Source organism: Entelurus aequoreus, linkage group LG19, assembly GCF_033978785.1.
Source record: "Entelurus aequoreus isolate RoL-2023_Sb linkage group LG19, RoL_Eaeq_v1.1, whole genome shotgun sequence".
In the NCBI taxonomy this organism is placed as follows: Eukaryota; Metazoa; Chordata; class Actinopteri; order Syngnathiformes; family Syngnathidae; genus Entelurus; species Entelurus aequoreus.
In genome coordinates, this window is record NC_084749.1 from 44,338,261 (window position 1) to 44,360,917 (window position 22,657).

Genomic DNA, 22,657 nt, shown 5'->3' on the forward strand with positions numbered 1-22,657 from the left:
GGCATTTCCACAGAAGCATTAATGCATCAAATAAGTATCATTTATGTTGTATATACAGTATTTTGCTTAGGTTGTTGGATATTACATATCTTTTACATAAATGGCCTAACTCTTTCTATCACTGTGTGTGTTTGTGTTATGTTTGTGTGATTATTTCCCACTTTATAATATAATGGTTGATATTTGAATCATAGAGATATGATGGTAGAGTATGCTGCATATTTATTTTCAAGATAAACGTATCTGGTTTTCTGGAAGTGCAATGTTTGGGTAACTCACTGAATGGATGAATAAAATACATTTGAGGAAAATAGATTGTTTATATCTTAGCATCACGTGACATCTAGTGGTCATGTGTGAAAGTTGTAGAGAAGAAAATGTTCAAATGTTGCATTTTCATTCTAAACTCATTATTAATATTAACACCTATTGGTGTAAAATACGTATTGAGCAATCTCAATAAATTAAAAAGTAAAAATATTGTTTTATTCAAATGTTGTATGACCAATGACTGTAACGGTGCGTTTAGGTGTTGTAAGACATTTCTCCACTCTTTGGGGAATACACATTTGTACACTTCAGGTGTGCCTATATCTAAAAGAATCGCAGCCATTTATAAAAAATAAAATAAAAACATTTTAAAAAATGAACAATAGTGTGACAGTGACTTACACTTGCATCACATCTCATAAACTTGCGACTACACGTTGTGTCCAATATTCACCACAATGATACAAGAAGTCATATTTTAATATTTATCATATTTAATAGTTCAAACACATTTAAATAATGGATCCCATATTCCAATATATGACTCATTATTATCTACACTAAATGCAGTTTTTTCTACTGATATCATCTCCATAGCTTGTGTATACCAGTCAGTATTTATTATGTGTGTGTATACCAGTCAGTATTTATTGTGTGTGTATACCAGTCAGTATTTATTATGTGTGTGTATACCAGTCAGTATTTATTGTGTGTGTATACCAGTCAGTATGTATTATGTGTGTTTATACCAGTCAGTATTTATTATGTGTGTATACCAGTCAGTATGTATTATGTGTGTATACCAGTCAGTATGTATTATGTGTGTTTATACCAGTCAGTATTTATTATGTGTGTATACCAGTCAGTATGTATTATGTGTGTATACCAGTCAGTATGCATTACGTGTGTATACCAGTCAGTGCTTATTATGTGTGTATACCAGTCAGTATGTATTACGTGTGTGTATACCAGTCAGTATGAGTTGGACTATCAACATTCATCCATTTTTACCCTTAGAAATGCATTTTACTTTTTGATGAAACGTTACGAAATTGCTTTTGGTCCTGATTTTTATTCAAGTGCAAAAATTTTGCTAACAGAGTATTTTATTTTTATTGTTTTATTTAACTTGGATATTTAAAAGCTTACATTCCAATTGCAATGTCAAAATATACAAAGAATATTACCGCATTTGAAAGGGTATACTTCATTCTAGACACATTATTAACCTCTATTAGTGTCAAATACTTTTTGAGCAATCTCAATAAATTAAAAAGTGAAAATATAGTTTTATTTTTGTATTTTTTTTAATACAACTTTATTTATAATATGCAACATTTAACAGGTCGGGTATTGAGAAACTTACATTTATGAATGTAAAACTTAGCCAATAATATAATGAGGTTGCAAAGGTAAAATTCATTTTCATATTTTTTTCATACAGTGTAAATCCAAATAGCAAAAAATATTGTTTTATTCAAACGTTGTTGTATGACCAATGACTCTAACGGTGCGTTTGGGTGTTGTAAGACTTTTCCCAACGATTTGGGGAACACACATTTGTACACTCCCGGTGTGCCTATATTTAAAATAATTGAGTTTATGTGGCTGTTAAATAGGCATGTGCATTGACTCCACGTCACGCTGCGTGTTTATAAAGTGTACTTGGACTCCGTGAAAAAAGCGACAGAATCGGAGATGGCGCACAGTCCTTGAAGGCACCACTGGGTGTTGAACACGTCCAGCTCGCCAGCCTGCTCCGCGCCGACACACAACGTAATGTCGACCAAGAGCTTCCGAGTGAGCGACGGGGACTGGATATGTCCTGATAAAAAGTAAGTTAGTATAAACGAGAATAACAAAGTGTGTTTGTTCGCTCCAGGGCCAAGTATATCTGGAAGCAGCTGATGGTGCTAACAGGGCAACTTTCTTTAGCTTGCTAGGCCCTGCGCCGTTAGCATAGCATAGCTAGCATCGTCATTGTTTGTTTTATTGCACCTATGTTGGTTTTTTTATTACATCTACGTTGTAGGCGAGGACGCCGAATTAAAAACATCAAATGGTACGTGTTTGTGGGAAATGATGGGGGGATTAAGGGCGTAAGCAGTCTGTGACCGCTAGCTAGCAGACTAGCTAACGTTAGTTCAAAATTGAAAGGGACAAGCGGTAGGAATGGATGGAAGCCAAGATCATGTCCTGGGGGCCGGGGGCCTGCATATCGGATTTTTAGGAACACTAATACAAAACCTCACATTAATGTCCGAATGCTAAAAACGTTATGACAGACCACCTTAACCCTTGTGTGGTGTTCGGGTCTGTGGGACCCGTTTTCATTTTTTATATTAAAAGAAAAATTATACAATTAATTAATTTTTTCAAACTGAGACTCACTGACTTTGGCTCATTTTCTGTGAAGAACATATATCAGAATACATATTTAATAGGGATGTCCGGTAATGGCTTTTTGCCGATATCCGATATTGTCCAACTCTTTAATTACCGATACCGATATATACCGTCGTGGAATTAACACATTATTATGTCTAATTTGGACAACCAGGTATGGTGAAGATAAGGTCCTTTTTAAAAAAAGGTATAAAATAAATACATTTAAAAAAAATTCTTGAATACAAAAGAAAGTAAAACAATATAAAAACAGTTACATAGAAACTAGTAATTAATGAAAATGAGTAAAATTAACTGTTAAAGGTTAGTACTATTAGTGGACCAGCAGCACGCACAATCATGTGTTCTTACGGACTGTATCCCTTGCAGACTGTATTGATATATAATGTAGGAACCAGAATATTAATAACAGAAAGAAACAACCCTTTTGTGTGAATGAGTGTAAATGGGGGGAGGGAGGTTTTTTGGGTTGGTGCACTAATTGTAAGTGTATCTTGTGTTTTTTATGATGATTTAATAAAAAATAAACGATACCGATAATTTCCGACATTACATTTTAAAGCATTTATCGGCCGATAATATCGGCCTGCCGATATTATCGGACATCTCTAATATTTAATGACCACACACACCATACACCCCCCTACACATTTCTATTACATATAAGATGTCCGGGTCCACTGGACCCGGGCTAATAGAAGTGTGGAAATTGATGTTCTGTGTACCACACACACACAAACAGCAGGCCTAGACAGGAGGAGGACAGAGTGTAGGTACACAAAACATCAGAGGGTCAAATGTGCGAGAAAATGAGAGCAGACAATGTTGCAACCTTGTGTGGGAACCGCAGGTGCAGAAACACAAAAGAAGAATCCCTGTGGGATGCAGAAACTGGTAGAGAAATGTTCCGTGCAACGTTCATATTGTTGTTACTCAGCCAGCGTTTGTGGGTCTGATGGACCCGTTGCATTTTGTGGTTTTTAATGCCTCACAATCAAACACTTTTTTGTTAAAATACTGAACCAATGTTTATTGGGATAAGGTAAACATCTGTTCAGTATTTTAACATTCTATACTGTGTTTTGGAAAAAGGTTGTCATCGTTTATTAAAAAAATAATACAAAAGAAAACAAATTTGTATACATATGTAAATGTATTCAGTTATAAACATTCATTCACTTTCTTCTTTCCTTCATGGATTTCAACTTTACCGCTGCCGGTAGTTTTTGTTTCTATATTTGTATTTAATAAGTTGCAGGTGTATTTATTTCAGTATAAAGGTGTAAAAAGTGGTTTGCTTGGGTCATGAAATGATGCATTATTTATTCAACGCTTAAATCTGTAGTTTTTTTGTTGTTTTTTGTTTGTTTGTTATCTGACCTCTTTTGTCAAAGAAAACTATGGCACAAACACACAAAATATGCAAAATCTTCCACCAAAATATTTTTCAAAGTGTAATTGATGTGAAGTAATCGGACCCTTGGATAGGTCAATAATTCATAAAAGCATTGATTTTGATTCAATATTATGTTTTGAGCATTGACAGTGTTAAAGAAAAAAAAAACAGCTTTGTTTTATTAGTCAACATTGCAACTTTTTCTAAATTACATTTCACCTGTAAGCTTTTTTATTCCACTTTTGTTTATTTTAATATGTTTAGAATGTGCCTTGGGCCTTTAAAACATTAGCTGCGGGCCGCAAATGGCCTCCCGGCAACACTTTTGACACCCGTGCTATAGATAATAAAAAATAAATCAGCTAAGTCTATGGATAAAATGTTTATCATAACGCACAGTCAGCATCTCTGCTTCAGTAAACAATGACAGTGATGATGTCAGCGATGCGAGCGACACTTGCTAACTTGTCAGCCACTTCTCCAAGAGACTCCTTTTCAACACTCCTCTCACATTAACACTTCAAAAGGCACATATTTGTTGACCTGTAAAGTATGTTTTTGGGGTGGAGGAGTCTGGTCGGGTGCTGGTTAGCTTGAAGCTAACAGCTAGCCTGTCTCCATCCTTGCAACAATGTCACTTCAGGGGGAGATTAAAGTGAAGTTTCCATGGACTCACAAAGACTAAAAAGTCATTTACTGGAGACATGGCACAGGATGAAGTTAAAAAGGTTGACTTTACACTCACCTTAGTGTTTACCATCAAGTCTTTCTTTTGACAGCCCCTCGCGGTAAAGTTGTCCCAGTCAAACTGAGGCAGTATTTGTCATTGGTAAAAGTTTCGGCAAATCAAAATTCACGACCAGTGAAAACGCAATAAACGGGGATGGAAATTTGATCTGGTAAATATAAACAAAACAAAACACCGACGGAAAGCGATAACCAATCAAAATTAAAAAAACAAGCAAACGGGCAGTAAAATTCCAGAGGCTTCTGGAATTGCGTGTGCTTTTTTATTTCGATGCGTAAAAAGACACAAAAAGTTTGTTAATGCCAACACTGGTGTGACAGACAACTGCGCTATTTATTGCCCAGTTTCCCCACTCCCTCAGTGAATGAAAGTCATATTACTCCTGGGTGTGCACAAAGTCGTCCTTGTGTGTGATTCCACATAGAAGGTGTTTACATCCATGCCTCTTCTGCTTGACCAGGTGTGGAAATGTCAACTTTGCAAGAAGAACAAGTTGTAATAGATGTGGGAGAGGTGAGACACACACAGAGCGATCAATTCTCAACATGTAATCCAAGAAATGCAGCCTAACATGTTAGATTTTTGTTTTCGTGCAGACAAAACCACAGAGGCCAAGATGATGAAAGCGGGAGGAACGGAGATCGGGAAGACACTGGCCGAGAAGAGTCGAGGTCTTTTCAGCGCAAATGATTGGCAGTGCAAAACGTAGGTCCCAAGTGTGATGCTTCACCAGACCTGGGCCGATATTCCATAAGTCAATAACTTTGCCAGGCGTTGATACGGGCTGCAGGAGCTTTCAGTCTTTGAATAGGTTTATTACACCAAAACGGTAATAACGGACAGGCTAGCGCCAGCTAGTTTAAATGCTAACATGAAAATAAGAAGCCTTAATGTCTAAACTTGTGTGAAGACATTACTGTGTAAACAACTCACACATTAAAGCATAAAGGCGGTGTTGTCTTTGCATAAAGTGATCGATATAAACTCAAGTTGAAACGGACGACCGTCCGATCAACAAAGTGAACTCGCGTGACGTCACATAAACCGGAAGTGAAACGAAGTGATCACCTAATTTGCATTTATGAAAATTATTCGAAAAGGTTAAGTTAAAATGGAAGATCGACTCCAATTAAAATAAGGCTCTTATGAAGCCAGAACAATGTTTAATGCTACTTCTGCCAATATTGTGTAGCTATTTATTTGAGTTATTAAAAAAATACAACTTGGTTAAAATATATGCATGTGTGTTTAAGTACTTTTTGAGCACATTTACTAATACTGCAATAATTATGATAACCGTGATCATTTTGGTCACAATAACTTTATTTAGGCATTTTCTTAATTGTTTTGCTTGTGTGTATCCTCCCTTTACAGAGACAAAACCTATTTTCTTGCTTTTGGGTGTGATTTTTATGTTTTTAAATAATCAGTCCAACAAAATACTGTATAACGCACTAACACAATTCCAAAACCAAACCCGGCCCAGCAACATTCAGAATAGCAACCAACAGAACAATTGAGAGGACACACAAACATGACACAAAACAATCCAAAAGTAGTTAATCAAAAACGAATATCAACAACAGTATCAATGTTAATAAGAATTCCAACATAGCAGTGATAAGAAATCTCTCATTATCATCGCAGCCATTTATAAAAAATTAAATAAAAACATTTAAAAAATGAACAATAGTGTGAGAGTGACTTACACACATCAGTGTGTGAATGTGTGTGTGTGAATGGGTAGATGTGGAAATAGTGTCAAAGCGCTTTGAGTTCCTTAAAAGGTAGAAAAGCGCTATACAAGTACAACCCATTTACCATTACCATTTACTTGCATCACATCTCATAAACTTGACTACACATTGTGTCCAATATTCACCACAATGATACAAGAAGTCATATTTTAGGTTCATTTAATAGTTCAAACACATTTTAAATAATGGATCCCATATTCAAATATATGACTCATTATCGACACTAAATGCAGTTTTTTCTACTGATATCATCTCCATAGCTTGTGTATACCAGTCAGTATTTATTGTGTGTGTATACCAGTCAGTATTTATTGTGTGTGTATACCAGTCAGTATTTATTGTGTGTTTATACCAGTCAGTATTTATTCTGTGTGTATACCAGTCAGTATGTATTATGTGTGTATACCAGTCAGTATTGTGTGTATACCAGTCAGTATTGTGTGTATACCAGTCAGTATTGTGTGTGTATACCAGTCAGTATTTATTAAGTGTGTATACCAGTCAGTATTTATGTGTGTGTATACAGTCAGTATTATGTGTGTATACCAGTCAGTATTTATTAAGTGTGTATACCAGTCAGTATTTATGTGTGTGTATACAGTCAGTATGTATTATGTGTGTGTATACAGTCAGTATGTATTGTGTGTATACCAGTCAGTATTTATTGTGTGTGTGTATACAGTCAGTATTTATTGTGTGTATACCAGTCAGTATGTATTATGTGTGTGTGTACAGTCAGTATTTATTGTGTGTGTATACTAGTCAGTATTTATTGTGTGTGTATACCAGTCAGTATTTGTTATGTGTGTGTATACAGTCAGTATTTATTGTGTGTGTATACCAGTCAGTATTTATTGTGTGTGTATACCAGTTAGTATTTATTGTGTGTATACCAGTCAGTATGTATTATGTGTGTGTGTACAGTCAGTATTTATTGTGTGTATACTAGTCAGTATTTATTGTGTGTGTATACCAGTCAGTATTTGTTATGTGTGTGTATACAGTCAGTATTTATTGTGTGTGTATACCAGTCAGTATTTATTGTGTGTGTATACCAGTTAGTATTTATTGTGTGTATACCAGTCAGTATGTATTATGTGTGTATACCAGACAGTATGTATTATGTGTGTATACCAGTCAGTATGTATTGTGTGTGTATACCAGTCAGTATGTATTATGTGTGTATACCAGTCAGTATGTATTTTGTGTGTGTATACCAGTCATTGTGTATTGTGTGTATACCGGTCAGTTTGTATTGTTAGTACACTGGTCAGTGTGTATCGTGTGTACAATGGTCAGTATGTATTGTGTGTGTACACTGGTCAGTATGTATTGTGTGTGTTTACCGGTCAGTATGTATTGTGTGTGTGTGTGTGTGTATACCAGTCAGTATGAGTTGGACTATCAACATCTATCCATTTTTTTAATATTACAGTTTGTTATTATGCATATTGAACCAAATGCATTTTTACTATTTGATGACACGTTACTAAATTAATTTTGGTTAAGATTTTTCTTCAATCTATTTCTATTTTTATTTGTTTTATTGAACTTGGATATTTAGAAGCTTACATTCCAATTGCAATGTTAAAATATACGAAGAATATTACTGCATTTGTAAGGGTATACCTGCATTATTATTATGTAGTATCTTTACATCAGTGGTTAATTTGGATGTCGTTTATCAGCATTAAATTGTAGGTCAAAATATCATTGAGCAGATTGTGTTATCAGCCCAGGCCTATGAATTACATAATAATACTTGTTTATTTCCCCCTCCTGCCCTCCCCATGCAGGTGTGGTAACGTGAACTGGGCACGGAGGTCAGAGTGCAACATGTGTAACACTCCAAAATATGCCAAGCTTGAAGAGAGAACAGGTAATGTTTCCCAGGTGTCATCATTTTTATTATGCAACACAGTTCTTCTCATTTTCTCCCCCACATGTTTCTAGGCTATGGTGGAGGTTTTAATGAAAGGGAAAATGTGGAGTACATTGAGCGAGAGGAGTCTGACGGCGAGTATGATGAGGTGTGTACTACTTTATAATAACCATGTTTGTCACATTTGTCTTTATTTGAGGAGGAGTTCTTTACAAACTGTCAGTTCCAGTAACGACTTTCGGTCGTAAGTTAGCCTGGGTTCACCTCGACAAATGTTTTGAAGCCGGATTGTAACAAACTTGACTACAAAGTTATTTTTTGCTTTAGGTTTGTACGGTATTCCGGTACTAGTGAAGTACCGCGATACTAATGAATCATATTCGGTACTAGTGAAGTACCGCAATCATATTCGGTACTATACCGCCTCTAAAAAGTCCCGTTTTAGTGGGCATGACGGTGCGTTGTCGTCACGTCGTGACTTTTCTGGTTTTGCGAGCAGAGGAGCATGTTGGGCAGCGCACACACAGAGTACTTACAAGCAGACACAGTGTGTAGACAGAAAGGGGAGAACGGACGCATAAAAAGTAAAGATAAAGGTCAAGTTATAACACTGAACAGGAAGAGGTGCTTTAAGACATGGCAAGCTCGCTAGCGGCTAACGTCCAGTCGCAGTGTGCACTGTTTTAGCTACTTCTAAATCACTAATCCTGGCCTCCATGGCGACAAATAAAGTATTATTATCACTGGAGGACGAGCAATAGCTAAACATGCTTCACTACACACTGTAGGAGGATACAATAGCTCACCGCTAACAGCAAGCTAGCACCCCTGAATGCACAGAAAATAATCAGATATTAACAGTAAATGAACAAGTAGATTAATAATATTTTTTTACAGTTTGTCCCTCATAATGTAGACAAAATAATAGGTGTATAAATGACACAATATGTTACTGCATACGTCAGCAGACTAGGAGTCTTTGTTTGGTTACTTACTACTAAAAGACAAGTTGTCTAGTATGTTCACTATTTTATTTGAGGACTAAATTGCAATAATAAACATATGTTTCATGTGGCCTAAGATTTTTTGTTAAAATAAAGCCAATAATGCAATTTTTGTGGTCCCCTTTATTTAGAAAAGTATCGAAATACATTTTGGTACCGGTACTGGTACCAAAATATTGTTATTGGGACAACCCTAGTTTGCATACACACAGTGTGCTGCCATCGTGCATGTGTTGGTTTTTGGGATGCAACAATATGAGCTTGTAATATCACAGTTATTGTCACCAAAATGATCACTGTATATTTCAATGTGCTCAAAAATTATATTAAATCATTAAATAGCCTCTCAATACACTTTCTAGGCGGAATAAATATTATATAATAATATTATAATAAACGTTATTGTAAACATAAACGTGGACGCATGTGGAAAAGTGCAATATATTTATCTGTACAGTAATCTATTTATTTATTTATTTTATATATATATTTATGTAACGTAATTTCGTTCTTACCTGTGCTGTAAAGTTAAAATTTGAATGACAATAAAAAGGAAGTCTAAGTCTAATAATATTGTTCTGCTACTTGAGCCAAATATTTTTTATTTGAGTGTTTAAAATAGTTGTCTTTTTCCGTGGTTATTTGTTAAAGTTTTAGTGTTATTTTAATAATAAAGAAAAAACATGTGCTTTGTGTATCACGTCCTTCTAAGTCGATTATTTTCAATAATCGTTTTGGGTGGAAAAAATTGGTTTTTTTTGTCTTTAATAGGAATACATTTTTTAATAACATTTTAGGTCATCTCCTTGCAACCAGAAGGAGCTTTTTTTAATCCTGCAACCTGTTATGTCATTATAATTGATTATAGCAATTAACACATTGCGAGAATTGGTTTGATTCAAGAATCAATTCTAAATCGGATCAAGTCCTTTTGGTTCCCAAAGATTCCCACCCCTGCAAGTCAACACCCATAGGCTATGTCTACACTAAGTCGTTTAACCCCATAAACAAATGATTATTTAGCCTAAGCCCCGTTTCAGCCACACTAAACCAGCGTTTAAGGTCCCCCTCCTCGGACAAATGCGCGTTTAAGGTCCCCCTCCTCGGACAAATTTTTACATGGGTAAGTGCGCCGTGTATTTCTTGAATCTCCGGCTCTTAGCTTTGTATGGACTCATTGATCGTTTACAAACTGAGTTCGGAGAGGAAGTGAAGTCAGAAAGACACAGGAAGTGACATCAGAAAGAACACGCCCCAGCCAGCTTCATTATAAAGCGGTTTCGTAACCACTGGAAATATGAAGGCGAGTCATCCAGACATGGCCGTGTTTCTCCTTCTTCTACATGTACAGACGCTTGTGGAAATCACACATGAATATCTTAAGAGAAAGCCATTGCCGCTATTTGGGATACAACACTTCTCAGACGGCAAGAGGACTTTCCAATGTCAGCTGTGATTCTACTTAGCGAAAAACTTTGTGCATTTGTCAAAGGAGAGACAACGAGAATGCGAGCTCCCGTGGATGTGATAAAAAAGGTAGCGTGTGCTTTGTATTACCTGGCCGTCGAGGGAAGACTAACTACGGAAAACGGCGAATGCTTTTGGACTGGCAAAGCAGACTGTATCAGTTATTGTCCGCCATGTATGTCGCACACTCAACGACTAGGTCCAGAGTATATAAAGTCACCACAGTGTTTCCCATAAACTGCCAAGATACCTGTGGCGGTGGGGGCGTGGCTATGGGCGTGGTCACCATGACATCGAGTAATTTGCATAGTTTACTACAATGATATTATTTTCTCTAAAAAGGCTCAAAAAATGTATACTTACTAATTAATAACAGTTTTGTTTTAAACGTCCATCCATCCGTCCATTTTACAATATAATTACAACACTTTATGTACATATTTATATACAGATTTGAACAATAAGTTATTCACTGAAATATATTTATTAATTGTGGTTCTTACAAAAAATATATCTTATAAAATATAAAAGTTAAAATGTCTCTTAAAGCTCTGCCCCTTTAATTAGTGCATACTAAATAATTTAACTTTAGCCTACTACTGCAACCATATTATTTACCAGCAACATAAAGTGAAACAGAGGCAGAGGTGTCCTGCCACAGTCAGTAACAAATAAACAGAAAACAGTAGTGGTCAAATACAAATAAGGCAACAAAAGAAGTATCCTACACTTTTGTAAAGTGAAGTGAAGTGAATTATATTTATATAGCGCTTTTCTCTAGTGACTCAAAGCGCTTTACATAGTCAAACCCAATATCTAAGTTACATTTAAACCAGTGTGGGTGGCACTGGGAGCAGGTGGGTAGAGTGTCTCGCCCAAGGACACAACGGCAGTGACTACGATGGCGAAAGCGGGAATCAAACCTGGAACCCTCAAGTTGCTGGCACGGCTGCTCTACCAACCGAGCTATACCGCCCAAGTAAATCTGAACAGCCTATATGGGCATCTACATCAACTATATGATTTGCCTGAGAAGTTGGACAGGACATAAAAAATAAAAAAAAATTTAATTTGTGGCGGACGTAATTCTTTCGTGGCGGGCCGCCACAAATAAATGAATGTGTGGGAAACACTGCACCAAAAAGGAATGGACAATGAAGGTGAAGGCAAAAGAGTGAGGAGTATCCTGACCAGATATCTAGATCCCTAGATTGATTGATGTTTAATGTTCTTTATCACATTGTTTACGTGTCTACTAAAGATTTGATTAATTGATGATGTCTCAGGTGTGATTCACTACAATAGGGCCCCACAACACACTGGATTCCAGTTCATTGAAATACCACAACACTGGATATTGTTCATATAAGTTACATTTAATTTAAGAACTTGCACACAAAGCAACACTGGAGGTGACTATGACGTGCGCATTTTCCGCGCATGCGTACTAGGTCTCGTTGCGCTGGCGGACGGAGGTTGGGAGAGGGTCTTAAACGACCATTGTGTGTGTGTGGACACGGATAAGGTTAGGTGGGATTTACCCTGATAACCTTATCCGGCTTAGTGTAAACGGGGCCTAAGAAACACTTTGTGAAATATGTTTACTATACAGTTTGGGAGGAAAAAGAAGAAGTATCGTGGGAAGAACGAGGGAAAGTCTTCCTCAAAAGGAAGTGAAAAGAAAGTAGAGGTCAAGAAAGTGGAGGTGGTGGAAGAAGAGGATGACGACGACGAAGACGGCGACCTGTCCAAGTACAAACTGGATGTGAGCAAACTTCACAAATATAACTATTTTTTTGATAGTGTTACAGGCAAAGTAGTGCATGACTATTTATTTCGAGCATGCAACATTTTTAAAGTGTTATTTTTCCAACACTTGGTGTCCAGGATGAAGACGAAGATGACGGCGATGGCGACCTGTCCAAGTATGACCTAGACGCCAGCGATGAGGAGAAGGAGAAGGAGAAGGAGCAGGCCAAGAAAGATGGCAGCCACTCGGCGAGCTCCCGCTCGTCCTCGCCCTCATCCGGCTCCAGTTCTCGGTCGAGGTCCAGGTAAACGGGTACAGGTCAATCCGGGCAAAATGTCAGTATCAGTTCAACTTCCTTCTGATTTAATGGTCAACATATTTATTTTCTATTTGTCATGTTTCAGACACGTTAATGTGTGATGATCATTCTCCTGGGGTTTTTTTAAGGAAAGGAATAATTGAATGTCATCTTAGGCCATGTAAATATTCAACTCCACTGTTAAACATCTCCATAAAACACATTACAGATGGAAAGATTCTGATGCTCCTTCATGAAATAGTGGCATATTACAGATACAGTATGACATGTTCATTGATATAAGCGTCAGCTTTAAAAGCATCACTTGTCTTCAGAGCTTGGAAACTTCATTATCATTGAAGTATTAGGTCATCAGGCACACAATCAAAAGAATGCATAGAAGTCTACTAACCTAATCATGTTTTTTAAATACAAAACAATATCGCACATTTCCTGAGCATATGAAAATCTAGTTTTATAAATGCAGGACAACATAGAAGGCTTGACTCTGCCAAATGAGTTAGTAAATTGTAATAACTATTTGACTATTGTTAAATTTGTGCTTGACTTTTGGAAATGTACCTTTTTCTATTCCATTCTAAGAAGCATTCATTACATGTTAGACATACCTATGAAGGTTCTCATTCCTCAGGTCGTTGTCATCGGAGGTCGCTCAATCGATTGCATAGACTTAGATTGGTCAGATCTAGTCCGGACTAGATCTGACCAACCTAAGACTAGATCTGACCAATCCAAGTCTATGAGCACGAACTGATGAAGCCTACTCGGGTAAGCTGCGAAATGTCTTCTAAGACAAACCTAGCAGTCCAGTTGCGGACAATTGAACGCCCTTGTTAGACATTTTGTACACAGATGTACTATTTTACTATTATTTCTGTGTTTTAGGTCATCTTAGTCCTATTATGTCATAATGAGGAAATAACTGCACAGTCACAAATGTGAGGCAGTACTTGGAAAACAGATTTTAAAAGTTTTTAAGGTGAAGCTGTAGAGCTCAGCACAAATGTACGTTAAACACTAGATCCTACTTTAGACTCCAAAGGGTTTAGAACAAAAATATGTTTGTGTGTAGATGACATGACAAAATGCTAGAAACACATTTGTTACCGAAATGTGTATATGGTCATTCACTGGCTGTCAATCACCTGCAAAAGCAACAGATGGCGCTGTCATCCTTAACTTTGAAGCTGTGACAGCAGTCTGATGCATTTTCTGTCAACAACCTTTTATAACTTCTGATATGGAGAGAGATAAATCATAAAATCACATTGTTGTTTGCAACACGCCTGATACCATGTATCAGTTGTGCTTCTTCCAAAATATATCTTATGAAATAAAAGTTAAAAAAATAGCTCCTGAAGCTCTGTTCCTTGAATTAGTGTAAACAAAAATGTGTTATGAATTACAGTCAACATAAAGTGAAAGACAGGCTTTCTTGACAATAGTTTTCTTTGTATATATCAAAACAAGCAACGTCAACATCTTATAATCTGCTTTTTTACAATGTGCTACAATCCCACACCCTCCACCTCAGCATGAGGTGCCTCTCCATTCATCGCAGTCTTTGCCAACCAGTCTTTAGTACTTTAGTTGGAGTGTTAGTCCTGTCCCAGTCACCCCTCTTAAAAGATGCAGGGATTGAACGTTGTTTTGCTGGTGACTCTATTCCTTGTCATTTGGCACACTTGGATGACATGTAGGATGTTACTGACAGCTGGCCCTCCCCTGTGGTGGTCCAGCACTCAGTTACACAGTAGAAGCGTGCAGCCTTGGTCCTCAGTAATTCCAAGCCACCAAAGCAGCAGTTTCATCTCCAACTTTCTTGCCGCTGTAATAACATGTCTGCAACTTCTACGGCACCAACGCCTCTGAACTCTCCTGCTTCTCTATCACTTCATGATGGCGCCCGCCGCCTACAAAGTTATTAGCACAAAGGAAAAACATGATTTTAAACATCACTTTTTGGAATTTTTCTTATTCAGAAAAAGAATTGTCCAGAGAAAAAAATTATATTCTTAAGTATTTATTTGAGATCTCTAAAAACATCAGATTGCAAAGGAGAAAGTTGACGCTGCTACAGAAAGAAATAAGGAGAGGAAAACGAGGTGAGAGAGGCAAATAAATCTTTAAGATGTTTATATCTGCTTTGGGTAATGTGAGGAAGAGGAGGGGTTGGGTAAAACATCCTGTCCTGTCAGGGGGGAAGGAAGATGTGCAAAACACACCATCTCATTGTGACCAGGAATGTTTTGATTAAACATGGTCCTCAATCATACGGGAAACCCCTTTTTGACCAAAAGACAAATAACTATTAAATTAGTGATCTTCGAACATCACAGCAATCTCTGTCATACTTGAAGAGGGGGGGTTAGGGCAAGCTCGTAAAATGTGTAAGGGTCATAAAAGTGTTTTATTTTAGGACAAAACCAGACTGATGACAAAGCAGCGCACAAAAACAGTTGCACTCAAATTGTGGTGACAGATTATTCAAATCATAATTTTGCCATAACACACACTCTGAAACGTGTTCAGTCATCTGAACTCTTTACTTTGTATTTAACTGTTCCATCCCAAGTAAAAACTTTGCACATTAGAACAACTTTATAATGGAATAATGTTAAAAAAATCAGTAGACATCTACACAAAAGACAATTGTTTTTTTCAAAGATTGTTTGGTCGGTCTTGCCCCAAATTTCCACTGAATACGTTGCGGCAGAAGAACGGTGATTCTTTCATTTTGGACCTCTAGAATCAGCATGTCCTCCTCCATTTGTGTCATGGTGAAATTACCTCCTTAGACAACCTGACTTGAAATGTATTTTATTTTGAAAGCAAACAGGATCATTTGTTTAGTGTCTGTGCATGACTAGCTGTCCAGCACAAGCAGATTAAAGCTAAATTGACCCACCGTGTTGTTGCGACCGACAAATATAGAAGCGCAGAGATGTGGAACACATTGACTACGTCCACACTGCAGGATGTTTTTATATAGTCCATAAAAATGTCATGTTTAACGTGAACACAATCTGACCTGCATGCAGACGTGACGTCATGTGCTTACGGAAGTAAACATGGCTCCAATTTGTGGCAATTCCAGGGATTTTGTGCAATCAAAGTCAACATTTTCTGCGTGTAGAAGATTAAAAAGGAAGAGTCTGAGCATTTTGTCTCTCACCGTTTGTAGGACATTAACTTGGACATCTGCTCTGAGCTGTCTGAGACAGGAGTGGTGGAACATTGGCTTGACTTCCTAAAACATTTGATTTCCGCCTGTTTTCTGCTCATTTGTCCACTATTTTGTAACCGTCTATTAGGGTTGTACGGTATACCAGTACTGGTATAGTATCGCGGTACTAATGAATCAAAGACTGTACTATACTCTTTTTGAAAAGTACCGGTTCTCCATATATATATATATTTATTTATTTTTAATTGCTGGTTATACAAGCAGGGGAACATGTTCGGCAGCGCACACACACAGAGTACTTACAAGCAGACACAGTGTGTAGACAGAAAAGGGAGAATGGACGCATTTTGGTTTAAAAAGTAAAGATAAAGGTGAAGCTATAACACTGAAACACCCTCAGGAAGAGCTAGCTAGCAGCTAAAATCCATCTGCAGTCTGAAGTGTTTTAGCTGCTTCTATATCCCTAATCCTGGTCTCCATACAAAGTAAGTTTCTTACAAGTATCATTATCACTGCAGGACGAGGAATAGCTAAACATACTTCACTACACACGGTAGGAGGATACAATAGCTCACCGCAAACAGCAAGCTAGCATTCCTGAATGTAAACAAACGCCATGGGTGGATCTACACCTGACATCCACTGTAATGATACCAAGTACAATAGCGTATTGAGTCGATATTACTATGATTACATCGATATTTTTTATCGTCACAAAATATTTTTTCCTTTTTTTTAACATTCATTTTATGTTTATAAAGTCAGGAAATATATCCCTGGACACGAGGACTTTGAATATGACCGATGTATGATCCTGTAACTACTTGGTATTGGATCGATACCTAAATGTGTGGTATCATCCAAAACTAATGTAAAGTATCAAAGAAGAGACGAATAAGTGATTATTAAATTTTAACAGAAGTGTAGATAGAACATGTTAAACTGGAAATTAAGCAGATATTAACAGTAAATGAACAAGTAATATTTTATAATAATAATAATATTTTTTTACAGTTTGTCCCTTATAATGTGTACAAAATAATAGGTGTATAAATGACACAATATGTTACTGCATACGTCAGCAGACTAATTAGGAGTCTTTGTTTGTTTACTTACTACTAAAAGACAAGTTGTCTAGTATGTTGACTATTTTCTTTAAGGACTAAATTACAATAATAAACATATGTTTCATGTACACTAAGATTTTTTGTTACAATAATGACATTGTGGTCCCCTTTATTTAGAAAAGTATCAAAATACATTTTGGGGACAACTCTACCGTCTGTCTTCGTGACCAATAATGACTCTTACCGACCTGCTGTGGCATGGCAGACATATCAGATTCATATCCACATACAAAAAAGGCCTGGGTCTGAAATGAAAAATTCAAATTGACATGCAAATGTCCGATACAGGTTGCATATGGACAAAAAAAATGGGAATTGACTTGAATAAAAACGGAAAGAGTCCGCTGCCGGCGCCGTTACGCATCCAGTGGAAATCCGGGGTTGAACTTTGCAGCCACCTTCAAAAAATATTGGACAGTTTTTGTGTTTTTGTCTTTCAGGTCCCGTTCGAGAAGCTCCTCTAGTTCCCGATCTGGATCTCGTTCGAGGTCCCGCTCCAGGTGAATGAGGTGACTCTCTCCCTGCAGAGAGTGTAGTGTGATGCCCAGGCTCTTTACACTGTTGTACGCTAGTTTGATGACCTTTTAACTTGAAATGTTGCCCTTACTTCAAATACTAATGGAAGAGCTCAGAAGTCCTAGCTTGTCATCCTGGTGACGTTCTTTCCAGCTTGCCCACTGACCTCACTGCTTGGTTTATCCCTCCAAAAGATCCAGCTCCAGGTCTGGAAAGGGCTCCTCGCCCCGGAAGAAGCCCGTCTCTCCTCCCTCCTCACCTGAGGTGGGACAGAAGCGCAGTCGCTCCCGCTCGTCATCTGCAGGGAGAAAACGGAAGCGTTCGAGATCCCGTTCGTCCGAAAGGTTTGGGTTTAAAGTGGAATACCACAGTGGCACTCACTATGATTAGCCATCTTTAAGCTCCCGGCCTTGTCCTGCTGGTTTTCATGCTCCTCTGACTTTGACGTGTATGCACAGACCTGCTAACTTCTACCTTCCCCTGGTGTTTGTGTGCTTCCAGGCGCAGCAACCGCTCCTCCGGCTCCTCCCACTCCGGCTCCAGTAGTAAAAAGAAATAACTTACTGTAAGACGACGAGAGGAACCTCAGTCCAAGTGCATGTCAACATGTGAAGATCCTGCATAAAGTACGCCGTTCATTTTTTAATTTAGTTTCATTTTTAGAAGCTTGGCTCTCAATTGTCTCCCGACTAAAGTTACCAATATTCACACAGCCGTAAAATGCAAATACTGGCTGTGTTCCTGTTGAGGAGCATTGATAACTTCTTAAAGGTTTAGCAACAGTGCCTGATAAATTAATTACTCTTTTTAAGGTAAGTATTACAAACTTTTTGTTCTCACTCAATGGCACAAATCTCACCCTAATTTGGCTTGGATGTTTATCGTTTGTCAAACGCTGGTCATAAACTGGAGGACGCCACAACTATTAGTGTTACAAGACTTTGACAGTAGATTGTGCCGAGTCAGGCTTTCTACCAGGAAACGTGTGTGTAAATAAAAGTCTTGTCAACATTATTTCTTGTCAATTCTAATTTGAAGACCATTTATGATGAATACAAATGTCCAAACTTTTTTTCACAGACAAATTCACCTTTTATAAAATTGTATTTTATGTCAATAAGTCATTGTTGTTGTGAGATCTTCAAATATTTCCACTTTCCCGTTTGCCTCTGTTATGTTTCATGTTTCATTGTAGGTCTTGAGCAGTCAACTGTATAACTGTATAACTTTCTTTGAACCCGTAAGTCAAGCTGACAAGCAGATGATTATTTTTCATAACTGGAACATCAGATAATATTCACGTGTATACAGGACTGAAAATAAGAATATTGTGATAAAGTCCTTTATTTTCTGTAATGCAACTAAAAACATGATAATGTCATACATTCTGGATTCATTACACATCAACTGAAATATTGCAAGCCTTTTATTATTTTAATATTGCTGATTATGGCATACAGCTTAAGAAAACTCAAAAATCCTATCTCGAAAAATTTGAATATTTCCTCAGACCAAGTAAAAAAAAAAGATTCATAACAGCAAAACAAAATCAAACATGAAAATGTCAATGAATGCACTCAGTACTTGGTTGGGCAACCTTTTCCACGGATTACTGCATCAATGCGGCGTGGCATGGAGGCAATCAGCCTGTGGCATTGCTGAGGTGTTATGGATGCCCAGGATGCTTCAATAGCAGCCTTTAGCTCATCTGCATTATTGGGTCTGGTGTCTTTCAGCTTCTTCTTCACAATACCCCACAAATTCTCTATGGAGTTCAGGTCAAGGGAATTGGCAGGCCAATGGAGGACAGTAATGCCATGGTCAGTACACCAGTTACTGGTGGTTTTGGCACTGTGGGCAGGTACCAGATCATGCTGGAAAATGAAATCATCTCCATAGAGCTTTTCAACAGATGGAAGCATGTAGTCGTATTCCCATGGTCAAGCCACTCCTGAACTCGAGACAACGGAAGAAGCGTCTGACTTGGGCTATGGAAAAGAAGCACTGGACAGTTGCAGAGTGGTCCAGAGTCCTGTTTTCAGACGAAAGCAAGTTTTGTATTTCATTTGGAAGTCAAGGCGCTAGAGTCTGGAGGAAGGCTGGAGAGGAGCAAAATCCAAGTTGCTTGAAATCTAGTGTGAAGTTCCCACAGTCAGCAATGGTTTGGGGAGCCATGTCAGCTGCCGGTGTTGGTCCACTGTGTTTCATCAAGTCCAGAGTCAATGCAGCTGTGTACCAAGAGATTTTAGAGCACTACATGCTTCCATCTGTTGAAAAGCTCTATGGAGATGATGATTTCATTTTCCAGCATGATCTGGTACCTGTCCACAGTGCCAAAACCACCAGTAACTGGTGTACTGACCATGGCATTACTGTCCTCCATTGGCCTGCCAACTCCCCTGACCTGAACCCCATAGAGAATTTGTGGGGTATTGTGAAGAAGAAGCTGAAAGACACCAGACCCAATAATGCAGATGAGCTAAAGGCTGCTATTGAAGCATCCTGGGCATCCATAACACCTCAGCAATGCCACAGGCTGATTGCCTCCATGCCACGCCGCATTGATGCAGTAATCCGTGGAAAAGGTTGCCCAACCAAGTACTGAGTGCATTCATTGACATTTTCAAATGTTTGATTTTGTTTTGCTGTTATAAATCTTTTTTTTTTTTTACTTGGTCTGAGGAAATATTCTAATTTTTTGAGATGGGATTTTTGAGTTTTCTTAAACTGTATGCCATAATCAGCAATATTAAAATAATAAAAGGCCTGCAATATTTCAGTTGATGTGTAAATTAATTCAGAATGTATGACATTTTCATGTTTTTGGTTGCATTACAGAAAATAAAGGACTTTATCACAATGTTCTAATTTTCTGAGACAGTCCTGTATACACTGCAATTGCATGTGCAACATTTTGCTGGGAAAATGAAAACAACAAATATATTTAGCCGGAAAATGCGTTTCGCAGGCCACATACAAATGTTACGGCCAACCATATAGAATTATGTGGGGGGCCATGATAAAATGTTATGGCAAACAGTATAAAAAATATGTGGTGGTCCACCATGAAATGTTATGGCCAAACACTTAAAATTGTGTGGGGGCCACAAAATGTTATGGCCAACCATACAGAATTATGTGAGGGGCCACAATAAAATGTTATGGCAAACTGTATAAAAAATATGTGGTGGTCCACCATGAAATTTTATGGCCAATCACATAAAAATGTATGGGGGGGCCACAAAATGTTTTGGCCAACCATACAAAATTATGTGAGGGGCCACGATAAAATGTTATGGCAAACCATATAGAATTATGTGGGGGGGGCCACAATAAATTATCGCCAACCACATAAAATTATGTTGGGGGCCACAATAAAATGTTATGGCCAACCATGTATAATTATGTGGGGGGCCACAAAATGTTATGGCCAACCATACAGAATTATGTGAGGGGCCACGATAAAATGTTATGGCAAACCATATAAAAAATTATGTGGTGGGCCACAATAAAATGTTATGGCAAACCGTATAAAAAATATGTGGTGGTCCACCATGAAATGTTATGGCCAATCACATAAAATTGTATGGGGGGGCCACAAAATGTTATGGCCAACCATACAAAATGATGTGAGGAGCCACGATAAAATGTTATGGCAAACCATATAGAATTATGTTGGGGGCCACAATAAAATGTCATGGCCAACCATATAGAATTATGTGGTGGGCCACAATAAAATGTTATGGCAAACCATATAAAAAATTATGTGGTGGGCCACAATAAAATGTTATGGCCAACCATACAAAATTATGTGAGGGGCCACGATAAAATGTTATGGCAAACCATATAGAATTATGTGGTGGGCCACTATGAAATGTTATGGTCAACCACGTAAAATTATGTGTGGGGGGTACAATAAAATGTGACGGCAAACCATATAGAATTATTTGGGGGACCACAATTAAATGTTATTACCCACCACATAAAATTATGTGGGGGGCCACAATAAAATGTTATTGCCAACCATATAGAATTATGTGGGGAGCCACGATGAAATATGGCAAACCATACAAAAACTATGTGGTGGGCCATGATTAAAATGTTATGGCCAACCACATAAAATTACGTGTAGGGCCACAACAAAATGTTATGGCAAACCATATAGAATTATGTGGGGGGCCTGATAAAATGTTATGGCCTACCACATAAAATTATGTGGTGGGTCATGGTAAAATGTTAGGGCCAACCATATAGAATTATGGGAGGAGCTACTATAAATGTTGTGGCAAACCATCTACAGAATCATGTGGGGGGCCAATATAAAATGTCATGGCAAATAATGCAAAGATTATGTTGTGGGCCATGGTGAAAAGTTATGGCCAACCACATAGGACTATGTGGGTGGCCACGATGAAATGATATGGCAAACCATATAGAAGTATGTGGGGGCCACAATGAAATGTAATGGCAAACCATATAGAATTATGTGGAGGGCCACAATGAAATGTAATGGCAAACCATATAGAATTATGTGGGGGCCACATTTAAAATGTTATGGCAAACTATATAGAATTATGTGGGGGCCATGATTAAAATGTTATGGCACACTATATAGAATTATGTGGGGGCCATAATAAAATGTTATGGCAAACCATATAGAATTATGTGGGGGCCATGATAAATGTTATGGCAAACCATATAGAATAATGTGCGGGGCCACGATAAAATGTTATGGGAAACCATATGGAATTATGTGGGGGCCACAATAAAATGTTATGGGAAACCATATAGAATTATGTGCGGGGCCACGATAAAATGTTATGGCAAA

At 37.7% G+C, this 22,657-nt stretch overlaps 1 protein-coding gene across 1 annotated transcript; it reads left to right on the forward strand.

Annotated features, from left to right (window-relative positions):
• The first annotated feature begins 1,967 nt into the window (after positions 1-1,967).
• zranb2 (zinc finger, RAN-binding domain containing 2) lies at positions 1,968-18,853 on the forward strand. The gene is made up of 10 exons (XM_062028537.1): positions 1,968-2,105; positions 5,281-5,333; positions 5,417-5,525; positions 8,374-8,456; positions 8,531-8,607; positions 12,543-12,695; positions 12,818-12,984; positions 17,754-17,813; positions 18,024-18,173; positions 18,331-18,853. The coding sequence occupies exons 1-10, from the start codon at positions 2,050-2,052 to the stop codon at positions 18,386-18,388; spliced, it is 966 nt and encodes a 321-aa protein (XP_061884521.1). The 5' UTR covers positions 1,968-2,049; the 3' UTR covers positions 18,389-18,853.
• The last annotated feature ends 3,804 nt before the right edge of the window (positions 18,854-22,657 follow it).